Source organism: Lissotriton helveticus, chromosome 4_1 (genome assembly GCF_964261635.1).
Source record: "Lissotriton helveticus chromosome 4_1, aLisHel1.1, whole genome shotgun sequence".
Taxonomy (NCBI): Eukaryota; Metazoa; Chordata; class Amphibia; order Caudata; family Salamandridae; genus Lissotriton; species Lissotriton helveticus.
In genome coordinates this window covers 86,111,402-86,131,327 of record NC_136063.1, presented here as the reverse complement: position 1 = coordinate 86,131,327, position 19,926 = coordinate 86,111,402, and the positions used below count along the sequence as shown (strand labels likewise).

Sequence of the window (19,926 nt, the reverse complement as noted above, 5' to 3'; positions counted from 1 at the left end):
GTCGTGGTGGGGTGCGTTGGTTCGACGGTTGGGGGCGAGGATGGTGTGCCGAAGCTGTTGTGGATATCGGCAATCTTGCGGTGGAAGAACGAGGCGAGGGAGTCGCAGAGATCTTGTGAGGGGGTGATGTCGTTGTTGCCGGTGCTGGGGTTGGAGAACTCCTTGACGATGCTGAAGAGTTCCTTGCTGTCGTGGGCGTTGTTGTCCAGTCGATCCTTCAGTGATTTCTTCTTGGTGGTGCGGATGAGCTGGTTGTGCTTGCGGGTCACGTGTTTGAGGGCGGTCATGTTGTCAGTGGTCCGGTCGAGTAGCCAGGCTTTCTGGAGGGTGCGGCAGGCCTTTTTGGAGTCCTTGAGTTTGTCGGTGAACCAGGGGGCCTTCTTGCTTCTGGGTTTGCTGGGAGGGTTCTTCAGTGGTGCGAGGTCGTCGGCGCAGGCTGTCAACCATTGCGTGAAGTTGCGGGCAGCTTCGTTGGGGTCCGGTGTGCTGGTAGGTGGGTTCTGGCTGAGGGAGGTGGTGAGCTGGTCGGTGGTGATCTTGCTCCAGCTTCTGTGAGGAACCTGTTGCGGGTGGTGGTGGGTAGTGGTTTTCCTGAAGCTGAAGTGGACGCAGCTGTGGTCGGTCCAGTGAAGTCCGGTGGAGTGGCTGAAGGTGATGTGCTTGCTGGATGAGAAGACGGGGTCAAGCGTGTAGCCGGCGTAGTGTGTGGTGGTGTTGACCAGTTGCTTGAGTCCGAGGTTGGCGAGGTTGTCCAGCAGGGCGACGGTGTTGCAGTCCTTGCTGTTCTCCAGGTGGAAGTTGAGGTCCCCTAGAAGGATTTAGTCGGCGGAGGGGAGGGTGTTATAGAGAGGCGCTATAGAGAGGATGCAGTTCAAGGCAAGTGCACTAGATTAACAGTTGTTGTAATCTTTGTTAATATTAAATGTTTACCATGCTCTTGCATCACATAAAATTGTAGGTGGGCAGTTGTCAACAAGTGGGTATTTTTCATTCAGGGTAAAATGACATCTGGGATAATTGGAGCTTCTCTTCTCATGACTAGGATAGAACGGTCCATGGAAACACCCCAGTTATGGAAAGCTACCCATCTAGTATATTATTCTTCATCCAACACAGCTCATAGCTGTGTTGGATGAAGACCGAGCGCCCACGGAACTCCACTTTTCACAGAACTAAATACCCCTTCATGACAACATACAACCTGATACCCCAACACCCATCAACTCCTCAGAGGTCTACTGTGGACTATAACATAACGCCATGCTTAAATTCATCTAAGACACATTGCATCTGGACAGTGCACATCCCAGTCCTGCCAGATGGGACATAATTACATTGATAATGAGCAGCGTCCTACAAAGCAGACCCTGGGCGGAGCCAGCTGGAGTCTCTGTGCCTGATGGCAATATTGCACAAGGTGGGGTATTTTGGCTGAAGGGGTGATTGTGCCTTGTGGTGTCACTGTGGCTTATGCTATTATTATGCCGAGGTGGTGTCATTGCAGCTGATGAGATGACTGTGCTTGATGGGGTCATTGTCTGATGAGGTGATTGCGCCTAATGGGATCCAATGGGGATGTGTAATGATTATCCCGCAATGGCATTACTGTGTTATCTAAGCACTAGAGCCAGCGCTGTAGGCCTATAGGGTGGAGCCTGCATGTTCAGCTTCTACTCTGCCTTATGGCAAGTCACTGTGCTTCTTTTTTACGCTTTCAAGGTCTCTCCGTGTGTTGCTCTTGGGGTCCCTTCTTTTGCCAGGTGTGCAGCCTTTCCGGTGCCAATGCCTTCTTCATGTCTGCACTTTTCTCAGAGTTGGCACGTGACATGTGTATGACTCTCCAGATTTCTGACTCTTCCCTGTGAGTTTGGCGTGTCTATTTGCTGCCTTTACAGTCCCACGTCCCACACACTTTAACTGTGTCATGGGAGTCCATGTTTATGCATCCCTGCCTTTGTCCTGTAGGTACAGTTCGCCCTTCCCTCCCTTCGCATAACTGCCAGGTAGTCCAATAGCATGAACGCCACCTTCACCCATTCCTGGATGTAGGCCACCAGGTCGAAGAAATCCTTGCCCAGCCAAAAGCATGCACAGTGCAGCCAAAAGCCATCATGCCCCAACCCCTCAAAGAAAAACCTGGATTTGCCCATGTTTGTTCAGCGAGCAGCTAGCACAATTTATTGCAAGATGCTGGGTGTTCCAGCTGACATTTATTTAATCCCCCAAGGTTGGCAGGGCAGCGCCCATTTCGTCCATGAACACCAGCCGCCCCTGATAGGCATGCCCACTGGAATTGTGCTCCAATGGAAGACCACATTGTGTACCAAATTAGACTAAATGATTTGGCAAACAAAGGTCTATTTTGCAGCCTGTCAGACAACGCAGCTTGTTCAGCATAGTGAGTAGCTATTTTGATACACACGTGCACACATAGAATGTCAACGCCTTTAGAAAATGCATTTTTCCCATGCGAAAGAACAGCATACTCATTTAGCAGGTCCTAGTCAAACTGTGATTATAAAATATATTTGTCTTATATAGAATCTATGTTTACACTGAAAATCTGTTAGGTATCAAAACATTGAAGGCTCTAGGAGCAGTGATATGTTGTTCTCCGGAAGGAGTTAGACTTTTCTTGCGAGATTTTAAGGGTCACTATGTATTACGAGAGTTTGATGTCAGATTGAAAAATGTACCGGATCACTTGTGGGCACAAGGCCCAACCGATGTAGGCTGCATGCACAATACACCATACCGTGTTACACTGAAGCCAGGTGTTGTTTTACCCCGAATCAGACAATACAAGTTACCACCTGATGCTGTAGTGGCTTTACTGGAAATCATTGAAGAGCTCATTGCCCAAGGAGTGGTCGTAGAGACCGACTCCAATATCTGTAATTCCCCTATCATTCCGATTCTTAAACGTACTGATCCCAATGCACCGCCAGTATATCGGCTGGTGATTGATTTACGAGAACTGAATAAATGCATTGTACCACAGTACCCTGTGGTTCCCGACATCTCATCCCTATTGACTGCTATTGATTCAGAAGCAACGTTCTTTACTGTAATTGACCTCAAGAACGCCTTCTTCAGTGTGCCCATTGATCCAGAGAGCCAATATCTCTTCGGATTCAGTTTAAATGGACGAAGTTTCAAATTTTCACGCGCACCTCAAGGATTCACAGAAAGCCCCAGCATCTATAGTCAAGCACTGAAAAGACAACTAGATTGTATTCAAATGCCAGTTAACACCGCTTTACTGCAATACGTCGATGATCTGCTGATCACCGCACGAAGTGAACCCGAATGTGAACAAGCATCACTGACAGTTTTACATTTTCTGGCCGACAAGGGACACAAGGTGTCTCCTTCGAAGCTACAATTCTGTGTTCAGCAAGTTGTGTACTTGGGTCACTTGCTGTCCAAAGTGGGGAGACAGCTCACTCCTGACCGTATCCAGTTAATTGTAAATATGCCACAACCCCAGACACAAAAGGAAGTGCGGGCCTTTATAGGCCTCACCTCGTACTGCAGACAATGGATTCCTCAGTATGCATTTCTAGCTAAACCACTCATTCAGTTGACAACACAGGAGGCAGCGACTTCGACTGTCCTTCCTTGGACTCAGGAACATACACAGGCTTTTGAAGAATTAAAGAAAGCTTTATGCCAAGCACCAGTTTTAGCGACACCATGTTACAGCAAACCTTTTACACTTTTTGTTACAGAACGTGATGGTACAGCGTTGTCTGTCCTCACTCAAGACCAAGCAGGTTCACATAAGCCTTGCGCTTATTTTTCAAGTACATTGGATTCAGTAGCCCAGGCACTCCCTGCGTGCTTGAAGTCAGTAGCAGCAACAGCCCTAGCAATCAGACAGAGCGACTCAATTGTTTTAGGACATCCATTAACAGTTCAAGTTCCACATTCTGTAGAGGTTCTTTTAAACAGAACTCAGACTCAACACTTGACTATAGCACGATTGACAGGTTATGAATTGACGCTATTCCAGCCACACATAGAAATCAGACGCTGCAGCATTCTAAATCCCGCAACATTGTTACCTTCGATTATGACAGATCCAGCCCCGCATGATTGTATAGAGATCATTAATGCAGTAACAAAGCCCCGACGAGACTTAACAGATGTTCCATTGACAAATCCAGACCTGACACTTTACGTGGACGGTTCATGTATGAGAACAAGTACAGGAGAATTAGTGGCCGCGTATGTAGTGACCACTGAAACTGAAGTTAAAGAAACATATCGTATTGATACACTGTCCGCTCAAGCGGCAGAGCTCATTGCTCTGACCCGAGCCTGTATACTAGCCAAGAACAGAAATGTTAACATATACACTGATTCCCGTTATGCGTTCGGAGTCGTACACGACTTCGGAGTGTTATGGCAAGAACGAGGTTTTTTGACCTCTCACGGTGCCAAGATCCAACACGGTCCCCTCATTCAAGCACTGTTAGAAGCAATACATCTGCCTTCAGGCATATCAATCATGAAGTGTAAAGCACATACTAAAGTTACAGATTCTGTTTCCCAGGGTAACGACCTGGCAGATCAAACGGCAAAACATACAGCATTGACTCACACCCAGACAACTGACGTGACAAAGACAATAGTACCGACACATTGTATGACAGTCAGGGGTCCCACACTAGATGTAATCGATATTCAGACACATGCTACTACAGATGAAATAAAGAAATGGACTGAACTAGGAGGGATTCAGACAGATCAAGGTTGGATGACGAAGGGAAAATCTACATGGTTTCTCCCCGACTCTATGGTTCAAATCATGATAAATACAGCACATAGTCCAGCACATCTAGGAGAGAAAGCGATGTTAGACAGTTTACAGAATCTCTGGTACAACAAACACTTACGAGCAGCAGCAAAACAGAAAGTGCGTACTTGCATGATCTGTTGTCAGTTCAATCCAGGAAAAAGCGTCCCTGTAGAGCAAGGTGGATTTCATCCTCCCGATCACCCTTTTGAAGTCCTCCAGATGGATTATATCCAGATGGACCGTTGTCGAGGATTCAAATATGTCCTCGTAATTGTTTGTGCACTTTCCCGTTGGACCGAAGCATATCCAGTCCCAGATTACACTGCTCCGACCACTGCCAGGCAGCTGGTTCGAGAATTCTTCCCACGGTACGGCTTGCCTCGTGTCGTGTACTCAGATAACGGACAGCCATTCTCATCCGAACTCATGAAACAGGTTTCCCTGCTGCTAGGATATCAGTGGAGATTCCATTGTGTCCGACATCCCGAAGCCGCTGGCCTTGTAGAAAGGCATAACCAGACACTAAAAACCCGCCTTGCTAAAATCTGTAAAGAGAAAGGGGTCGACTGGATAGTCGCCCTGCCAGTTGCATTATTCTATATGAGAATGGTCGCCCATTCGAGATCAGGACTATCCCCGTATGAAGTGGTCTTTGGGAGACCACCGAATATGTGGGGGACGCCCATCCCTAAGAAAATTACCGATGTTGATTGTAACATGCTGACAGATTACCTTGCCTCCTTGATGTCTGCACTCCAATCATGTCGTTCACAGGTTGCCGCAGCCTTTCCTGACAACACTGATGTAAAGCCACATGATGTCCGTCCCGGAGATACAGTGTTAATTAGGAACTTCGACAGGAAAAGTCCGCTGAAGCCCCGCTGGAAAGAGCCGAAGACCGTCCTTCTTACAACGCGGACCGCTATCAAGGTGGAAGGCCGAAAGGGGTGGATCCACACGAGTCATATTAAAAAATGTAATGAACTGTTGCCAGAAACCGACTCGTCCACCCCCTCAAAGGACTGCCTCGATACTAAAGACTTTAAAGTTACTAAACAAGAGAAAACTCCCCAAGAGGAGTATCGAATGAAACTTCGATCTAGCAAGTCAGACAGTTTAATTGTTTAAGTCCTCCCCTAGGTGAATCGGTTAAATAGTTTCTGACATGTATCCCCTAGATCGAGATAGAGAGAGAGAGAGACAACTCAAGAAACGTACATATTGTAAATCACTCCGCAGTCACTGTATAGTGACATTATTGATTATGTTTTTCCTAAGTCTTCTGATTATTGTAGCAAGTATATTGCTTCCCATATATTACCCTATCTTCAAGCGTGAACAATCTGCTTATAATGTTACTGCTGAACATTCTTTTAGTGAATTACCTCCCCACAAACTATCTTACAGACTCGCGCTGCGCAACAACACATTCATTAGTATGTTACATCACTCCCATCAGACTAACAATGCTACAAACTGTTGGATATGTGGCCGACTCCCTCCCTATCAGAAATACAAGGGAGTTCTGCCCCTCTTTCCGTACCCGTTCACTCACAATGGCTCCTGTGGTGCATGGTTTAGAATAATTAATTCCTTAGATCCTGATGTCGCTGTTTTTAAAGGGAGCTGGGTTTGGGGAAACTTGAACTTAGTTCTGCTTAATGCCTGTTACCCTGACAAGAAGGGACTTCCCATTAGAATAGGAACTGATCTAGAAAATGAAGTATATGGATTAGGTAATTATACAATTAACCTTATGATTCTTACTGTTGAGTCCGAAGCTGCACCAGTTCTCCCTGCTATGTCAGTATTACCAGTTACTGGTGATTTATGTGTCAGTAAGAAGGGTTCAGTACACTTAGGTCATAGTAAATGTACTACTGTGGTCGAATTCAGTGATCAAGGCAAGTCTTCCTTTAGAGCCACCCGCCATTCCTACTTTGTTTGTGGCCATACTGCATACATACGCTTACCTCCAGATTGGGATGGTACCTGTTACATTGCATTCCTTCTGCCACCTGTTTTTCTAGCACCTCCTGATTATCACAGAAATACAAATCTAGTAAAGAATAGACTCCGAAGAGATCTCCCGATTGTCGACTATACTGAAACGGCATGGGAGCAATACACAGATTTCAATAAAGGATTCTTTTTCTTCACAGGCCCCGTCCAAAATAGTAAACTAATACGCAGATTAACTAGAACACTCGAAGCAGTAGTGAATGAAACGGCCTCCGCCCTAGGTAACTTAACAGAGGAGCAGTCCGCCATGCGGGTTGTTGTTCTTCAGAATCGTCTTGTTATTGACGTCATCTTGGCAGATAGAGGCGGAGCTTGTAAGGTCATCAGGTCAAGTTGCTGTGTTTTCATTCCAGAAAACGCGCCAACGGTATACCAAGCTATTACACGTCTTCATAAAATTGCAAGTCTGATACATCAGAATCCAGGCACCTGGACTTGGCCCGGTTGGTTCTGGACAACGTTGACCGCTTGGGGATGGAAGATCCTATCCTTCCTAGGCATTGCCCTTGTCATAGTATTCAGTTGCTGCCTGTGCCTACAGTGTGGGCCAGCGATATGTGGTCTGTGTGCCACATCATGTATTGAACATTCCAGTTTTCTCTCAAAACGTGAGTGGAAGAAAGAAGAGCAAATGATGTTACAAGAACAGACTGATCGATTCATGAGGATCGATATATCATGAAGGGTCCGTAGGGAACAAGGAGGGAATGAGGAAATATAAATTTTATGGTCAAGTAATGTTCCCTAACGTGTACCCCACCGTCTCCATGTACCAGCTTAAAGTGCATGTAACTTCCCTCCTGTGCCAGCTATGAAGACGCAAATACATTTGCGTCCAACGTTAACATGTCCTCTTTCAGACCCACCCTGAATGGGTTGAATATTCCGTTTCTAAGTATGCTATGCCAACGTCTTTTTGTGGTGTACTTTACACGTTTTTTCAGCTCTGGCGAAGTAGGCCCTGAAATTCTGCCATCGAGCCTTTTCCTGCCTTCTGACTCTGAAAGCCTCAGCCCAGGCTGTCTCTGTACCCGTGACCTCTGCCTTACTCCCTGTGCGGCTCACGGCGCTTAGCTCAGCCTGCTGCCTGCCAAGACTGAATTCAACCTTCGAATTATCTGTTCCGCTCCTCGAAAATGCATTCCTGCCTACTAGTTTAAGTAAACATTCCCCCAGCTGCAGAGCAAAGGGCTCGGCCTCACTGTCTCCGTGCAAGTAATTCATAGCCTCTGTTACCATGGTAGGCCCATGCCCCTCGCCTCTCATGCAGACACTTAGACGCTTATACACGCACTCACAGTCAGTATAGAATAGCTTCTGCCCCAGAGACCTTTTCCTTCTAGATAATATGGTTCCCAAACATCAGATATCAGATATGATAGAGGTACGAGTTGATCTGACATGCCAGACTTCTGTCTCTTTCCGCCAGTGTAAATGTCAAGTCCCCTGCACCCTCCGGTTTCACGTCAATCACACGTCATGCAGCTGCGCGCGCATCCAGGCCTCAGATTTCTGCTGACATTACAAGATTCTGCTTTGTTGCCACCCACTTGTGACACCTACCTGTGACGTTTCTAGCACACACCTCTATGTTCACGCCTAGTTCACGCCTTCTAATTACGTATCACTACCACGTGTGTGTTTTATCTTGTTTCTCTCAGCTGTTACGCCTACTGTATTGGTTTCTATAATGTGACTTAAGTATATAAGCTATGTATTGTCAATAAAATATGGCTCTATCCCTTCCTACACCCCAGTGGTGGTAGGAACATGATATCCGGTTCAAGAACCATTCCTTTTTAAGGAATAAAACCCCTAAGAACTCTAACGCCACGGACTCTGCCTCTTTCTTTCCGATTGAGTTATTATTGATTAAGTACTTACCTGCATAGAAATTAGGACGGTAAATCAAATATTTACCACACTATTATTATGCCGAGGTGGTGTCATTGCAGCTGATGAGATGACTGTGCTTGATGGGGTCATTGTCTGATGAGGTGATTGCGCCTAATGGGATCCAATGGGGATGTGTAATGATTATCCCGCAATGGCATTACTGTGTTATCTAAGCACTAGAGCCAGCGCTGTAGGCCTATAGGGTGGAGCCTGCATGTTCAGCTTCTACTCTGCCTTATGGCAAGTCACTGTGCTTCTTTTTTACGCTTTCAAGGTCTCTCCGTGTGTTGCTCTTGGGGTCCCTTCTTTTGCCAGGTGTGCAGCCTTTCCGGTGCCAATGCCTTCTTCATGTCTGCACTTTTCTCAGAGTTGGCACGTGACATGTGTATGACTCTCCAGATTTCTGACTCTTCCCTGTGAGTTTGGCGTGTCTATTTGCTGCCTTTACAGTCCCACGTCCCACACACTTTAACTGTGTCATGGGAGTCCATGTTTATGCATCCCTGCCTTTGTCCTGTAGGTACAGTTCGCCCTTCCCTCCCTTCGCATAACTGCCAGGTAGTCCAATAGCATGAACGCCACCTTCACCCATTCCTGGATGTAGGCCACCAGGTCGAAGAAATCCTTGCCCAGCCAAAAGCATGCACAGTGCAGCCAAAAGCCATCATGCCCCAACCCCTCAAAGAAAAACCCGGATTTGCCCATGTTTGTTCAGCGAGCAGCTAGCACAATTTATTGCAAGATGCTGGGTGTTCCAGCTGACATTTATTTAATCCCCCAAGGTTGGCAGGGCAGCGCCCATTTCGTCCATGAACACCAGCCGCCCCTGATAGGCATGCCCACTGGAATTGTGCTCCAATGGAAGACCACATTGTGTACCAAATTAGACTAAATGATTTGGCAAACAAAGGTCTATTTTGCAGCCTGTCAGACAACGCAGCTTGTTCAGCATAGTGAGTAGCTATTTTGATACACACGTGCACACATAGAATGTCAACGCCTTTAGAAAATGCATTTTTCCCATGCGAAAGAACAGCATACTCATTTAGCAGGTCCTGGTCAAACTGTGATTATAAAATACATTTGTCTTATATAGCATCTGTGTTCACGCTGTAGGGCCTTTGGGAGCAGCTGTTTCCAACACAAAAGTGCCCTGCAAACCAGGATTGTACATTCCATGTATCTGAGACACTTTAAGAAACTAAGTACTAACCCGTAGATGGAATTGTGAAATATCTGGATGTTTCTATCAGCGCGGGGTCCTGAATAGAGTGGGGCCTAAGGCAAACAGTACAGATGGTTCCTTCCCCCTTATGATGGCCTGGCATCAGGTGGCAGGCTTCCGTTAAAAAAATAACTGTGAACTTCCTGCCTAAATTGAGCCCAGAGGATAATGCCTATAGCAGGCAGAGCTGCCAAGTAGAGATCCTAAAAACGTCTATGGTGATCTTCGTTTAGGGAAATGCCAGAGATGCACAATGTGAGATGTTAGCCTGGCACATGATGTCCACTAGTTCTAGTGGGCACCTTGCACCAGTCTAAACGACCCTTATTGATGGTGGTTGTAAAGTCAACCTCATAGAAAGCTATCCTAGGGGTAGCAGTGACGAGCAGTCTTAAGGCTAAGACTTCAGAGAGCGAATTAAGCGAGATGTTTTACCAATTATAATCCCTTGAGTATCAAATGAAAGGACACTACACAAGGTATATATCAAATATATATATTTATTCTAAACACAACCCCTCTGCACTCTTTATGAGGTCAGAGGTAAAAGTACAATACAAGTTACTTAATTAGCATACGATAAGTTGCACAGTATATGTTTTGCCCTAATGGCCTCAAAAACCATATACTAATATAGTGATGTAAGAACCACCTGAGAATTAGAAAGCAGGCCTGGGGCCTATGGAAACGCTGGGGCTACACTAAACAACCAAAGGTTAGGAAGTAGGAGGCCCACAGGAGCCGCGTGCAGTGTCTAAAGACAGCTGTGGGTTACCATTGACTTTCTATGGGAAACAAAAAAGTTGCAAATTTACAATTTAAGGACACTTCTAAATAAACTACGATGTAACCCTTTTGGACTTAGACACTAGGACGGCCAATACCCTTGAGAATACCAGAGTACTTGAGTTACCTCACCCACGGAAACCGGGTGCTTATGTCTCATTTGGTGTCGGGTTTTGTCGTCGATTTCATTGGAGATCTGCAAAGAAGTGCTTCAGGCGACCAGAGGAAAAGTGTCCGGGTGAATCCAAAGGAGGATTGAAGATCTGTAGAGCATGAAAGCAGAAGGGACAGAGTCTGGGTCACTTGCCAGTGACCAGGGCGGCGATAGGAAGATGCCACCAGATGTCGGGTGATTTCAGGTGAGAAGGAGAAGCTTGTCTCTTCAGCCACGAGGACCAGGAGGCGTCGCCGACAACCAGGAGCTGGATTTGAGCTGTCCCATGAAGGATCTAGTTGAGTGAGGTGTCAGTATCCAGACTGGACCCAACAAGCCTTGGCAAATGCAACCCATGCAGGAAGTCAAGATGGGCTTCAGTGCAGACCAGCAAAATCTGAGGAACTTCTCCTTTGCATGGAAGTTGGAGTAATCCTAGTGCACCCAGGAAAGCAAGTTAGATTCAAAGAAAAGTCTTCGGGGGGCTCACTAGCCAACAGGCAATGAACTGCAAAGATGCGTGAAGCTTAAATGCAAAATCGGGGGCAACGGGACACTTGTGCAGTAGGGGCTTCTGAGCTTAGGTGCAAATAATGCTCAGGTCTGGGGCTTCAAGCACCCCAATGCACAACTTCAAGATACCTTGTGAAGTGGGTGCAGCTTGCAAAATGCAGGATGTCCAGGAGTTCCAGTCCCACGTCTCTCGTGTCCGCCACAGATCTCAGCTTTCCTGTGATCGAAGGTCGGGGTCAGTGATGTTTGGATGTCCATGTCCTGTGTCGCAGATTCTTCGGGATCTGGCTGGAGCCTCAAAAATACAGACCGGCAAAGTTGCTGTTGGTGCCTGTTTGAACAGAGTGGTCACTCCTTGACCACAAGATGCCTTCCGTCTTCCAGTCAAAATGGAATGTCAAAGGTCCAGGAGATATGTTTCAGAGTTTCCTCCAGGGTAATCTAAAGTCCTAGTGACTGGGTTCCTATACTTATACTAAGTTTAGGGGCTGGACTACCTTTAAGGTCCCTCCTGTGGGTGGGCCAGGGAAGGGGGTGGTTACCCCCCTTTCCCTTTGTCCAGTTTCACACCAGAGCTGGGGCAGAGTGCCCCAGCAACCGGTTTGAACTGGGAAATGCATGGAGCACCTTGTGTGCCCCAGGCAGTGTCTGGAAAGCATTCACTGAATGCAGCCCTCCCTGCCCCATTACACAAAAGCCTGTCTGGGGAGGTGCCAGCACCTCCTTGGACAGGAAACCTACTGTCCAGGCCTCCCCTGCCGGAGTTTCATCCAGCAGCAGGAGGGCAGACTCGTGTCTGTTGCAGCAGCATCCATTTTGTGAGGCTGAGGCTCTGTTTAACTTTAACTGGGTAAACCTGTAACTACCTGTCTTCTCCCTCTAGAAGGGTGGAATGCTACCACCGCTGCCAGAACTGACGGGGAAGGGGGTAGTATTTCAAAGTGTTTTACACCTTACATAACATGTTTTGATAAAGCCAAACCAAAGTTATCATTAACCGCGAGGATTAAAATGCACTTAAGAGTATATGGTATGGCCATATCATAGAACAGCTATAAGGAGATGGTTCCAAAAGCTGCAGAGGGGCTCAGCTCATGCTAGGGATTGTTAAGGCCTGCCATAGGAGTGACTTATAGGTGTATATGTGTTTATATGTATATTACCTACTGGCAGTAGCCAGTAGGTATATATAGTTAGGACCTAGTTTCCATAGGAAATCCCCAACATTCTATTGGGAATAACTTTGGCGCTGGTTGATGAATCTTTGCAAATTTCTCAAAGAAGATGGCTCGCTCCGCTCCGCTCCTTCCCTGAAAGTTTGGGGGGGATTCGTCAAGTTGGGGCTGAGAAAAAAGGGGGGTCCCAAAACGTGTTTTCCGCATGTTAATTTCCATAGGACCTTTAGACTTGGCTACAGCCCGAACGGCTGAACTGAATTATTTGAAATTTGGTAAAATGGAAGAGACTGGTTCGCAGATTACCCTTTTTTTTAAATGGTGTAAATCCGTCTAGTATTTGCTGAGAAAATTGCATTTAAAATCAATTATATATCTATAAGCGCGCACGCGTGCGCGCACTGTCCCCGCCTGCCTGCCTGAAATGGGGCCGCCGCGCTGCCCGCGGTGACCCGAAAGTGCTGGGGCCGGCCGGCCAATCCTAGCGCGGCTGCCTGGAAATGCCCGCCCCCGCCGCGAGGGGGAAGAAGGAAGATGGCGGCTGACTTTGCAGGGCTCCCGTGATGGGAGGGAGCCCTGCCACCTGTAAGAGAAGCGTCATCTGCGGCTGACTGCCCAGCTGACTGCCCAGCTCGTTTTTGACCCCGCCTGCCTGCCTGAAATCGGGCCGCCGCGCTGCCCGCGGTGACTCGGAAGTGCTTGGGCCGGCCGGCCAATCCCAGCGCGGCCTGCCGGCAATGCCCGCCCCCGCCCTTCATCATGGCTCGGCTCGGTCCGCTTCGGGAGCAGGTCAGCCCGTCATGTCAGCCCAGGGAGGTCCGGTGCCTGCCGCGGAGGGAGCGCTGGCCGCCTCCCTCTGGTGCTGTCAGTGGAGCGCGGTCAGAGCACTTCCCCTCGCACACTCCAGGCGTGACTGAGGGAGGAGACCGGCAGAGACCGCGTGGGAGGCGAGAGCCTGCCGGCGGGCTTTCTGTCCTTTTCCTCAGCTGCCTGCGCACCGAGAGAGGACGGGCCGTTGGCGGGCTCAGTCCCTGGCTACCCCCGCGCTACAACCACCCGTGTGGCCCCTGTTTATTAATAATAATTGCTGTTTTCACTGCTGCACGTTTCAGATGCAATTGTTTTGGACCCTCAGATTTACCTTACTCTGTGACGCCTAACGATCTTCTTCTCTTTCATAGTCCATTCCCCGAATACGATCTTCCCGAATGTCGTTCAGACTGACAGCCATCGCGTGGTTGCTGTAAAAAGATTCATGTATTTACTTTCCAGCGCTACGTGCATTTCCCCAAACACGTTACTGTGTAGAACAGATTCCTGTTGAATATCCGTACAAGAGAAGGTGAAATGCTGGTACAAGTTGGTGTTCCGTTTAAACTTTCTGCCAGCGGTCTTCATCTTTTCTGACTTTCCTTCCACTGAAAAGAACGAAGATTTAAGGCAGAGCGGAGGACAGACACAACAGGAGACGGAGAGAACTGAGTGACATCAGAGGCATGAAATGTGGCTGCCTCTCCTTCCGGCAACCGTATGCTGGATTGGTTTTGAATGGTATCAAAACATTGGAGACTCGCTGGCGACCTGTCCTGGCCGAGTACTCGACCTGCACTATTGCTATTCACATCGCCTACAAAGACTGGGAGGATTGTGCTTGGAAAGATATTCTTCTAACTAACCTTGGCATGTCACTGGCTGAAATTGACAATTTGTTATACTCGGGGGAGAGATTTGGCAGAGGAGTTATCGCTGGGCTGATTGACGTGGGAGACACATGGCAGTGTCCTGAGATTTTAAGCCCAGAAGAGTCTTTTGAACTTGGATGCAAAGCCCTTCTGACCGGCCTACAGCAAAAGTATTTGACTGAAGTATTTAATCCAAGATGGCTGCTGGAACCAATTCCTGCCAAGGGGTCAAAAGATGTATGGCAGGTGAACATTCCAGATGAATTCATCCCATCGTCTCGCTAGAATTGTTCATGCTGTTGATTTCAGACTAATGTAACCTTTTTAAACACGTACATGTGTTTGTAATTTAATCAACATCAATTGGCAGCCTAATGCTTTTAAATTCAAGTGTCATGTTTCTTTAAATGGGCTTACAGTTTTGCAATCAAATAGGTTTACATTTAAGTTAGAAAAGTGTACATTGTCAAATATATTATATTAGCTGCAGGAAGAATAGGAATTTAATAGGCTCATTTATAATTGTTATCATCACTTATTCTCTCAGTGTTTTAATTGGTAATATGTAGTGGCAGCTTCTATTAGGATTGCCTTTTTGCGCATTTGATAACTATTAATTAGTTGTATGTGAATAAATGAACCTTTTCTGAATTAATAATAATATTTGTTTGCCCACGGCCGACGCCGCGAGGCCTCCTCTCCCTAGAACCGGAGCATGCGCATCAGGCTGCGGGAGGCGGGTGCTGGGCTATTGTCAGCGAACGCCGCCATGACAGGAAGGGGAGAGCAGGGGGCTGGGAGTGGGGGAGGAAGGGAGAGAGCAGGGTGGGGTACAGGGGCAAGGGGACTCGAGGGGTGCTCAAACATCACGGGGAAGAAAGGGGTTGCCTATCGAACCTGGAAGTCCCCGGAAATAAATGGCAACTCTTCTTTTGCCAAAGATATTAACATAATTTGTTTTCCTTTCTCCCTTTTTAAAGCAGCCATCAAACCCACGCAACACATATATTTCTCCTTGCAGAAACATTTCCCTATAGGGGTGTTCAGTGTATGTCGATGTATGGGAGCAGATACACTAGGCTTGATTGGGGGGGATGGGCCAGGGCTTTAGAGAGAAGAGAAGGGCCCTGGCATAATATATATATATAGGCAAGGAGCCATGGCGACCCATCAGCAGGGGCTTCTATAAATGCCTGGCATGTAAGGCTTGCCAACATGGTGTCAACACCAAAAAATACACAACAGTAATCCCAAGAACTACAAGGGAAATAAAACAACATTTAACCTGTAGAACGGAATACTGCGTGTATATACTGGAGTGCGACTGCAAACTCAAATATATTGGTAGCAGCAAATTGCAAATCCATAAGCGTATTCTACAACATCTGCGCGCCATTGTAAATAAGGACCAGAGTTATCCAGTGGCCAGACACTTTGAGGCGTGTCACAACAGTAAGCCTCAGTGTCTTAAATATTTCGCCATAGAGTCCGTCCCGCTCACCAGAAGAGGAGGCGATAGGGAGGCGTGTATGCGCAGGCTTGAAACCAAATATATTTTGGAGTTTAACTCAAAGTGGCCGGGAGGTCTTAACACCACAGAGGACCTCCACACATACCTATGACCACTTCATGATAATGTTACTTCTTAGCCATATAGTTAACACCATGACACAACCATATACTGAAACATAAGAGGAGTTGGTCTGCACCGGGCACTTTATTTATATATTTGTATTTATATTGTAATATACTATGTATAATTTATATATTGAGTGTACAGTTTGGGTGTGTGTAAATATATGAATTGATTGATTTTAGCCGTCGTTTTAAATATTAGGGTAGCTTGTTTTATCCTGATTTTTGATGTGATAGCTGATTTTAGTCATGTCACTGATTCCCTCTCTTTTAGATTTTTCTTATGGTGTGATTTTTTCTATATGTGCAACGTTGATAATGTATGATAATATCTTGTCTTGAACATAGTAGTAAAACTCTGTTTCAATAGAGTTTAGACTTCCCCTCCCTCTACTACCTCATTACAGTATAACCTCCAGCACCAGCCACTTTATCTGTACTTGCACTTTGATTGCACGATGTCACTTTAGAGGAAAAAATTATACTTATTTTTTCCATTTGACACGAAGTCACTTTAAATACAGGTGCAATAATATGGTAGAAGGCAAGAATGTAATAACAGTACTATAAAATAGCTATAGGCATTTTATTCCCTTCTTCCAAGCTCTAATTGGCTGGTACAATGTTCGTCATGAATTCATTTCTTCTCCATTCTTTTAAAAGGTCCTTATAGATCAAGTTAATTTTCTTTTTTTGGATCTTTCTTTCACTACTATCATGTAATAGTAGTGATCATTATTATAATTTTGTATTATAACTTAATACACACGGGTGAGCACCAATTATGCACAACATTTGCTAATAGATTTGATGGACTGAATAGTTATATTGTTTCTCATTACCATCTTGAAGAGTTATAGGCATTTATGCAGTTATATATCTAAAATTGTTAAACTGAAAATACTCTTCGCATGAAAATTGAAGCTGCAATATATATGTATATTTATAAACTTTTGATACACTGTGAAAACGTGATTAATTTATGTATTTATACAGTTATTAATTCACCTCTGTATTGGCACTATGAGAAAGTACAGGCAAATGTATTCATACATATAGTATTTTATCTATGTCCATCACTTTGACATGTGACTGCACTATATCACTTTAAAAAGGGCAACAGCGATTTGTATCGCCATGTGACCAAGGCCGCTGGGACGGCCGAAACGCGTCATGACTTTCTGGTTAATGGCTGAATAAAAAAGATGCTGAGAAAAGCTGGTCCTTGCCTCGTGTTTCTTTGAAGGAGCGCTGCTGCGAGGTATTTGCAGATATATATATATATATATATATATCTATATATCAGCTTTTAAAAAACCAATGAAATTCACTGAAAAAACCATAGGTTATAGACTATATATAGTTAGGAATTAGCCTTTAAAAAACCTTGGAAATTCACTAAAAAACCATAGGTTTTAGGCCTTATATAGTTAGGAATTAACATATAAAAAACCATTGAAATTCCTCCTATATAGTTAGCTGGACATTTTATTGATATAAAACCAATGAAATTCCACATATAGTTAGTTGCACTAACTATATATTTCACGCATCCGCAATCCAATGCTGATGATGTCACATATTACATCATTCATGACATGGTCAGTGACATCATTATAAAAACTACTGGCTGGTCTTGACCATCTTTATTCAATTGTGATAGCACAGCCCCTACCCCCAACTCAGAAGCATCGGTTTGAACAATGCATTCTTTGGAGTAGTCTGGACTTTGCAGAATTGGTGCAGTGCACATGGTCTGCTTCAGGTCATCAAATGCCTTTTGACAGCTGACTGTCCACTGAATTTTCTTAGGCATTTTCTTGGAAGTTAAGTCATTAAGGGGTGTCACAATGGAACCATACCTCTTGACAAATTTCCTGTAATACCAAGGCAGGTCCAAGGAAGCTCTGACCTGAGTCTGGGTGGTTGGAGCAGTCCAGTCCATTATGGTCTGGATTTTTCTCTGCAATGGTTGAACCTGGCCTCCACCTACAAGGTGGCCCCGGTATACAACCTGACTCTGCCCTGTCTGGCACTTGGTAGCCTTGATAGTTATGCCTGCCTTTTGCAGGGCCTCCAAAACATTTTTCAGGTGGATCAGCTGATCTTCCCAGGTGGAGCTAAAGACAGCAATATCATCTAGATAAGCTGCACAGTAGTCATCCAGGCCTGAGAGGACTTGGTTCACCAACCTTTGAAATGTGGCAGGTGCATTTTTCAGACCAAAGGCATTACCACAAATTGATAATGTTCACCAGGGGTTGAAAATGCTGTCTTCGGCTTTGCATCGTCAGCTAGCTAATCTAATCTGCCAGTAGCCAGCTGTCAGGTCAAATGTGCTCAGAAACTTGGCAGATGCCAATCTGTCTATTAGCTCATCTGTCCTGGGTATTGGATGGGCATCTGTCCTAGTGACACCATTGAGACCTCTGTAGTCCACACAAAACCTCATCTCTCTCTTACCATTCTGGGTGTGAGGTTTAAGCACAAGGACTACTGGACTGGCCCAAGGGCTCTCTGAGGGTTCAATGACTCCCAATTGCAACATCCTCTGGACTTCTGTCCTGATACAGTCCCTGACATGACCAGGTTGCCTGTAAATCTTACTTTTAACAGGCAGACTGTCCACAGTGTCCACTTCATAAGTGCACCAGGTAGTCTGACTTGGAGTCAGTGAAAACATATGTCTGTAGGCCTGCAGAACTTGACTGCAGTCATGCTGCTGTTGGTCAGTGAGGCTGCCTGCCAAGGCTACACCATCAACTGAACCATCATCAGGGTTCTGAGAGGGCAGGTCTGGTAGAGGGTCACTCTCTTCCTCCTGTCCTTCATCAGTAGCCATGAGCAAGCCCATGTCTGCCCTGTCAACATATGGTTTCAGTATTTCAGTATGTTGAAGCACCTAGTGGGGTCCCCTGGGAGTTCCAAGATCAACCAAATAGGTTACCTCTCCCTTCTGTTCAACAATAGTGTGGGGTCCACTCCACTTGTCCCGAAGAGCTGCTGGGGCCACAGGATCCAACACCCACACTTTCTGTCCTGGCTGGTAAACAGTCAGTACACCCTTTTGGTCATGCCAGGCCTTTTGTAATTCCTGACTTTCCTCAAGGTTTTTGGATGCCTTTTTCATGTACTCTGCCATCCGGGAGCGGAGACCAAGTACATAGTCCACAATGTCTTGTTTGGGAAGTTTGAGAGGTAACTCCCATTCTTCATTCACCAGACAAAGGGGTCCTCTTACAGACTTCCCAAACAGAAGTTCAAAATGGCTGTAGCCAACCCCCTTCTGTGGGTCCTCTCTGTAGGCAAAAAATGGCAGGGCAGTTGGATGTCCAGTCTCCGCCTGAGCTTTTCAGGGAGAAAATTACAAAAAACAATTGGATGGACAGAATGTAGATCAATGTCTTACATTCACCCCAGTACAAGGATCTGGGCCTAAATCCATCGTTTTTTGCACTCCACACCACCCTGGGTTAGATAATGGCTTTTTGCAAATCAGCTCTGACCCTGTGCCCCATGGGAACAGTCCAGTCCAAACTACACAGCCATATCTTTCCCAGACCGGAATCAAGCATCCGAGGACCGGACCAGTTTCGAGGTAACACCTCTCATCAGCCCGGCTAGCTTGACTCCAGTGGTGTGGAGGCTCTGGGACCCACGTCTGAGCTACCCCAGTACACTCAGGGAGAAAATTACAAAAAACAATTTGATGGACAGAATGTAGATCAATGTCTTACATTCACCCCAGTACAAGGATCTGGGCCTAAATCCATCGTTTTTTGCACTCCACACCACCCTGGGTTAGATAATGGCTTTATGCAAATCAGCTCTGACCCTGTGCCCCATGGGAACAGTCCAGTCCGAACTACACAGCCATATCTTTCCCAGACCGGAATCAAGCATCCGAGGACCGGGCCGGTTTCGAGGTAACACCTCTCATCAGCCTGGCTAGCTTGACTCCAGTGGTGTGGAGGCTCTGGGACCCACGTCTGAGCTACCCCAGTACACTCAGGGAGAAAATTACAAAAAACAAT

At 46.2% G+C, this 19,926-nt stretch overlaps 1 protein-coding gene across 1 annotated transcript; it reads left to right on the top strand.

Annotated features, from left to right (window-relative positions):
* Positions 1 to 13,958: 13,958 nt before the first annotated feature.
* LOC144827939 (protein EOLA1-like) lies at positions 13,959 to 14,542 on the top strand. The gene has a single exon (XM_078686103.1). It carries the CDS (start codon positions 14,072 to 14,074, stop codon positions 14,540 to 14,542), a length of 471 nt encoding a protein of 156 aa, XP_078542229.1. The 5' UTR covers positions 13,959 to 14,071.
* The last annotated feature ends 5,384 nt before the right edge of the window (positions 14,543 to 19,926 follow it).

Excerpts from the sequence above, each read along its gene's own strand:
- LOC144827939 (XM_078686103.1), top strand. The coding sequence starts at position 14,072 with ATGAAATGTGGCTGCCTCTCCTTCCGGCAACCGTATGCTGGATTGGTT.